Source organism: Styela clava, chromosome 8 (assembly GCF_964204865.1).
Source record: "Styela clava chromosome 8, kaStyClav1.hap1.2, whole genome shotgun sequence".
Classification (NCBI taxonomy): Eukaryota; Metazoa; Chordata; class Ascidiacea; order Stolidobranchia; family Styelidae; genus Styela; species Styela clava.
This window is the reverse complement of record NC_135257.1, coordinates 15,523,649-15,530,630: the sequence shown is the minus strand read 5'-3', so window position 1 is coordinate 15,530,630 and position 6,982 is coordinate 15,523,649. Positions and strand designations below refer to the sequence as shown.

Genomic DNA, 6,982 nt, shown 5'->3' with positions numbered 1-6,982 from the left:
GTTTCCCAAGCTTAGCAGAATGTGCAAACTGTCGATTCCGCGCAAGTTATGTGTATAATTACATTTTTTACTAATGTCATTATACACGTTTGTAAATTTTACGTGCTTTAATTTTTGTGTTGATTCTTGCATGATAGAAATATATTATCTGAATCTGTTAATCTGTGGTGCGATAGCGAGCATCTTTCTAACGCTCCGAGTTGACACAACAGTTCGGCAGGACTCTAATAATATTTCGCAAAATAATTAACAAAACAATATTCCATCCAGCAAGAATTTATATATCCTCATGTTCACTAGAACAGAACACCACCATATATGATACGAAACACATCTGGTATGTCAGAAGAAAAAAAAACAGGAAACACTCAGACTTCTGACATGCATTGCAAGAAAAATCATGAGAAATTGGTTCTCTATCATGACAACAATTTGAAAGGGAGTTTGAACTCAATATACATTATCAAATTTTACCCTCAATTTTAGCAGCTAAAATATGACCAAAAGCAGCAGTTTGAACAGAAACAAAAACAAGTAATATAGAACTAAACTATTTGTGTGAATATATAATTTCAAATAATAGTAATCTTGTGAAAAAATGTGGAGACAGATTCTCAAGGTTTACACATGTCTGCGATAATCAATTGAAATTCATCCACATAATATATATATAATATATTAGAATGCATTCAGGCATAGTCTTGAAATTACAAATTGGTAACAAACGCAATATTTTCAGTGTCAAGTCTGATTCTCACAATATTTTGAAATATCCAAATAGTATTTGATCTGCAAATATGCAGCAAATTGCTTCAGGGCAACAAAACATGACCTAACTTTATGTGCATACTGGAAGCATTCTTGGAACACAATGGAATAGTCATGTGTTCACCACCATATCGCTTCATAATTCAATCTGCTACTGTTCGACAAATCAAATACCATCATTGTACCATATGATAAGATAAACAAAAGACAATTCAAGACAGAAACAGAGTCAGAATGACCGGAATCTGCTGATGATTGTGAATATTTCAATAATCTTTGAAGGTGAGGAAGATGAAAGCTGAAGCAGACTCAACTCAATCCGAAATAAGGTACCAAGTAAAAAACGACACTACTTTCACAAAAAATTTGGTGTATGCGCAAGTCTTGGAATTATTGAGATGAATTTTGACTTGATTAGCACCATTAAAAATCTGAAATTAAACTTAAACTGACGACTCTTGGTGGGTGAGCTGTTCGCAATATGACTCAAATTCCAATATCAATAAAAAAAATATGCCCAACTCACACTTTGCAACTCCATAGCCTAAGAATGTGGAGTATTTTGTCCATGCCAAATAATCACCAAAATGAGTTCAGATTCCCATCTTTTAGACAATTGTAATTTGAATTACAAGCAAAACCATATGTCAAATTCAACTATATTCATTGAAAAAAGTCAAAATTTGGTATTAATAACACACCAATGTACATGTTTATTTATAGTGAGTATCGAACGCTACTAAGCAGAGGATAAATTGTTTTAATAGTTTCGCGTACTTTTCACTAGCACATTCACAGCAAATATATTAAGGCAGGATTTAGGCAAACCTCAATGTTACTGAAACAAATTTTTGTTGCGTCACGATTCGCTTCCGGAGCGTTCCGTAGAGGCTTCAGATCTTGTGGTAGCTCCAGTATCAGTTTTACGTTCTTCAAGAGATTCATTTTCCTGATTCTCCTCATTATAAAGCCCACTCTTTTGCATATCACCATCTGTATAAAACAAGGATGTATCATAAAATTGCCAGTCAGATGAAATTTCAATTTATTACAAGAGAGCAATGCTCAAATAAATGGACATGAATCCAAAACGAAATATTTCATCCATAATTTCCCCAAAACAATATTCTGAACAAAGCTGGAACTAGTTATGGTACGATTACCATACCTGTGGGTGTAGTGTATAGCTCAGTACCACAAATACATCTAGTAGGCGTGGAATAACAATTTTTGTGTACGTCATTCCTGACTGTAACATGACTACATCAGCTAAAAATTGAATCCTTGCTCCGTCACAATATAGCTTCCTGTCCAGGGAGTAATTTTTTTGGTTTTGGGGGACGAAATGAAGAAATTTTTCTCTGTATTCACTGTAGTATTACTAATATTGGTTAGTTAATCATTATTATTGTAATACATATTTATGCACACATTATAAACTACTCCAATTGTTCAAAAGTTAGAATGGGAGCTACCTGTAACACTAGCTATGACAAAAAAAATAATATACCAAAAAGAGTTGGGTAGGTACCGGTATGTACCACCAGTAGATGAGAAATAATGATCTATAAAGTTGTCACAATTTGATAAACTTATTTCCAGCTAAACACAAATCAATGAAACTATTTATTTAGTATCACACTGACCTTCTTTATTCTCTTCATTCTCATCTTCTCCCTCTCTCTGTTCTTCCTCATCCTCATTCTCGTCATCTTCCTCATCTTCATCTTTTTTATCTTTGGATCCTTTGTATTCATATGTATAATACGGTTTGAACGATTCCCAAAAACCGACATCAGCCAGCAGATTCGGCAGAATCCATAAATGATGATTCCCTCCAGTGAATACCCAAATAATCGTCCATAATATAGAGCGAGCTGTAATAGATGAAAAACATGTTTTATAAGTGTCTAAATTAAAAGAAATATATTTTGAATAACTCTGTGATAAGCAATATCACCAAGATAAGATATAGGAAAAAGGATTCTGTGATATTTTATGATTTTTATCTTTTTTAAAAATTATCAAATGGATATACAGAATGATAACGTCACTTATGATGTAACTTACATTTTGAACATCTTAATATTTTTAATCATTATTTGCTGGGAAAATGTTAAACCAAGTTGAGGGATTCAAGACAAGTGTTATTAAAATGAAGAAATAAAATTTATTTGAAAATATTGTAAAGAAACAGATATTCTCTAAGCTAGTGTCCAATCGTAGATTGAATCAATATTAAGCAAAGTAATGGTATTTCAGAACATGTTAAAAATCAAAAATATGCATAGTATTCTCTGTTTTCTCATGCTGTCTATTTCAAGTTTTGGCATTTTTGGTTGATAAAGCCCCCAACGTTACTTTATTATTCATTAAACTTGAATTATTGTAGTTTTAAAATGCCCAAGGCATATTTTTCTACTTAAAAAATAGTTGATGAAATAAGGCAATAAATGAATTTGTAATTGGTGGTTTTTGAGTAATATAAAATAGATCTTTGAAGTGAAAAACAATGCCCTGTATAAAAAATGGTCAACTACAAACTATAGTCTTTGACAACCAAAGTTCCACGGTTTTGCTCCTGAATAAAAAATTAATGTACTTCTATATAAAAGTATTTTGTTGTTATTACAATCAGCAACTGAAATAAGTTTTTTTATATCGAATCTATTGTCATAAAATAATTTACCAAGTGCGATTCCAAATATAGCTCCAATAAATACTCCACCGGCAATTGATAAGTAATAAACTCCGAGTCGAACTTCTGGTGGCCATAGTGGAAATAAAGTTGCAGCAACAACACAAAGTAATACGGCTATACCTAGGAAATGAATAGATAACAATCAGCAATAGATTGAAAATTATACAGGCATCCGGCAAGAATATTGGGATCTTTTGCATTGAAATATAAAGATGTCAGTGAACAGAGATCAATCTATATCCAGTGAATACCTCACCACTCAAGAGTCAAAAATTGGACGACTATGCTGCAACAATCTTGTATACATAGTACATACTATTTTACTCTGAACGATGCGGCTCAAAGCATAACCTCATAGTTTTTGGGCATTTTGGCTTTTCAACATTGAGATTTGTGGTTGACTGAAATTAAACTTCTTGAACTTCTGTTTGTGAATGATTATACCCGGAAGTTTCAAAAATCTAGGAGGCTTTGTACAAAAACTACGGTAGGTTTCCTTGAAAATATGCTCCAAATGACTGTTGATTGCATGACATTCTTGATATTAAATCCCACTTACCCATGATAATTGTTTTCCAACTGACAGGATTATATGTCCAAATGTAAATATCTTTTGAATCAAAAAATTTCTGCTCATTATGAGGAATCAACTTATATCTCTTCTTTACTTTTGTGACTTGCTTTTCTTTGGTTTTCTAGATAAATGAAGTACAGGATGAATCAGGGATGGGCAAGGTTTTTGGACCAGGGGCCAAAAATTGTGCCTGCCTAGACTGGCGGGCCATGTAAGTGTGACGTAAAAAGTTACATTTTATGATAAATATTTACAGTGTTACATGAGTAAAATTGGAAAACAATAAGCCTCGTGCCAGAACTAAATTTATTCGTAATCTCAACAAATTGTTTGAAAATTTGGTTTTAGTTTGATTGTGACAGCATCAGGCGGGTCGTTTCAACAAAAAAAAATCGACTAAGGAACCACAGCCTGCGTAACCATGGGAATTATAGTGCGAGACAGTCTCACAAGGTTGTCATGGCGAGGCAACTAGGGTATAGTAAAGGACATCGAACGTTCGATTGTGTGCATATGATTGTCATGGTTACGTTCAATTGTGTGAGAAGGTTAAGGTAAAATGGATGTCAAGAGTACACATATTGCGTCATCCCAAATTTTGTAATTGAATGTTTTGTAATTTTGATGAAAGTTTTTGAAAAATCAACTGTTTTGATTTAGAGAAAAAAGTTGATGTCGGAATATTTTACAAAAAAAATGCAAGCTGATGACTATGAGTTGGGGTAATTTTACACCTGAATCTAAATCCAGACTCTCGAGCCATTTCGAAAACTTCTGGCTGACTTCTTTCGATCACAATTGTAGCAGTCTAGCACCAAGAAAACCAAATTTTGCCAGCGAAAACATTGGCGAATGTTAGCAATTTTTATCTGTTGAGAATGCTTATTTGAACTTTTTTGAGTTTTGGTTACAAGTTTTATTTCTCATAACATCATCCTTTATTAAAGCCTGAAATTCGATCTTCAGTTTCGGATACAATATCAATAAAAACATTCCCAAAGCCGACAGCAAAACTGGAATATGTAGTTTTATTTATTGGAGGAACAATATTAGATGAAATGCCTGGCCATCAAATTGTCCGATTTGGAACAGGATTTCACCAAAAGCACTGTCTTGTTCACAGTATTGAAAGTTATTACAGATTTTCAATTGACAATAATTATAAGAGAAGCAACAATTTAATGAGAAAATGACAAGTTTCGAGGGTATAATTAGATATAAAGCTCGCCTAGTCAAATTAGACCTCTATGACATCTTCTAGTGCACTCAACATTATTAAGGTAAAATTTCCACAAAAATATAAACCAATCACACCTTGTCTTTGGCTTTTAATTTCAACTTTGGTTTATTTGATTCCGAATCCTCAGTTTTGTCATCTTCAGTATTTTCAGTTTTTTTATCTTTTTTTCTTTGTCTTAAAGTTGTTTCTTGTATGGCAGGTACTTCCTCTACAACATTTTTATTTTCAGAAGATTTGTCAGATTGTTGTTCTGTTTTGTCTGTCTTATTTTTTGACACTTCATTTTTATCGCCTTTGTTTTTTGACCCCAGCTCGATTTTTTCCACTCTATAGAATAAGCTCTTCCGCAGTAGTCTGATGAGTAAGTAAAAAAGTTTGAAATTGAAACTACTAGTTCCTTACTATTACAGATAATATAGCATATCCGGTAAAAGCAGGTCAAATCAATAAATTAATAAGCACTTTTGAAAGAGAAATATTTCAGAATTAAACATCGCGGTTGTTTATAAAATAGCCTAATCCCGACTTTTGTTTTATAGAATACCATTTGGGGACTCATGATCATGGTCACCATAAGACTGTTGCTATTTAGAAGCATCAAATAAAGTGTTCAAGTATATATCCATTTAATTACAATTAATTTATTTAATTATATTATTTGAATCAAATTATCAACTACTTGACTGCTTTTACGGTTACGAATTGAAATACTTACTCATCCAAATAAGTAATTGCATCTTCTCTACAAACAAATAACTGATCGACTCCTTTTTTGCGAGTAGCCCATTTTGACTCCAATAAAGTATCGACTGCTTTATTTCCTAGGTAAAAGTGGAAAACTTATTTTAATATATGTATTGGAAAGTTTGCTCTAATAAAAACCAAAAAAGTCATTTTTAAGTCAAGAAACATCTGAAAAGTAGAGAGACAGCTCAGTCAGACAGCTAAATAAAATTGTTTTCATTGAATCAATCAAATTAGACTTCTCATCTCTTGAAGTTGTGGTTTGATTGCTTCAATTATCAAATCATTAAACAGGTTCTACAAGTAATTAGTAACGAGCTGGCTGACAATAATTCACAAATCACAACCCAATATAAACTTGAATATTATAGTGATGTGAATATATTAGTCGATAAATAATGAAGCAATAATCTATAAAAATCTTTGAAATATGGAATTATATAAAACAAACCTAGAAAATATTCCACTGCTTGTTTTTGCATTACTGTACTTTTTCTTGGGACATTAAACCTCAAAAACTTGGTGATTTCCATATCAAGTTTTGTTGTTTGCAGACTTGTGCTCTATATTAAAAAAGAGAATTTGAATTTAAACCTAATTTTACAAAAAATATTCAGAAAAGAATGGCAAAAGAACACTTCGGTTGATGATCCGAAATCAACATTCTACATTATACAAACTAGTAATGCAGTAATCATAGTGCATGCTTTCTGAATATTTGTAGGTTGAAAATTCAAATTAAACTACACAATTCTCTCACCACAATACATTCATCAAGAAAATCATTTTTATTTTCCTCTTCTAATTTTTTCTTCCCAACATTCTCATTAAATGGTAATGCAAAAACAGCAGCCATATTAGTTCAACAAGACCACAACCACAACACAACATTAATTGAAACGGCAGGCACTTCAGAACCGTGATATGCAGACGCTAAATATAATTGACGCGGGAT

At 32.3% G+C, this 6,982-nt stretch overlaps 1 protein-coding gene across 1 annotated transcript; it reads right to left on the bottom strand.

Annotated features, from left to right (window-relative positions):
- Positions 1 to 260: 260 nt before the first annotated feature.
- LOC120345922 (translocation protein SEC62-like) lies at positions 261 to 6,982 on the bottom strand. The gene is made up of 8 exons (XM_039415520.2): positions 6,788 to 6,982; positions 6,479 to 6,590; positions 5,999 to 6,104; positions 5,358 to 5,637; positions 4,029 to 4,164; positions 3,458 to 3,589; positions 2,415 to 2,645; positions 261 to 1,761 (listed from the first exon to the last, which is right to left on the bottom strand). The coding sequence occupies exons 1-8, from the start codon at positions 6,881 to 6,883 to the stop codon at positions 1,628 to 1,630; spliced, it is 1,227 nt and encodes a 408-aa protein (XP_039271454.2). The 5' UTR covers positions 6,884 to 6,982; the 3' UTR covers positions 261 to 1,627.

What these genes read in the sequence shown, in the direction of transcription:
- LOC120345922 (XM_039415520.2), bottom strand. Translation starts at nt 6,883, where the DNA reads ATGGCTGCTGTTTTTGCATTACCATTTAATGAGAATGTTGGGAAGAAA. An exon ending in TTCTTGATGAATGTATTGTG is followed by an intron (nt 6,591 to 6,787) that starts GTGAGAGAATTG and finishes TTTTTAATATAG; the next exon opens with AGCACAAGTCTGCAAACAAC. An exon ending in AATTAAAAGCCAAAGACAAG is followed by an intron (nt 4,165 to 5,357) that starts GTGTGATTGGTT and finishes TCATTTATCTAG; the next exon opens with AAAACCAAAGAAAAGCAAGT.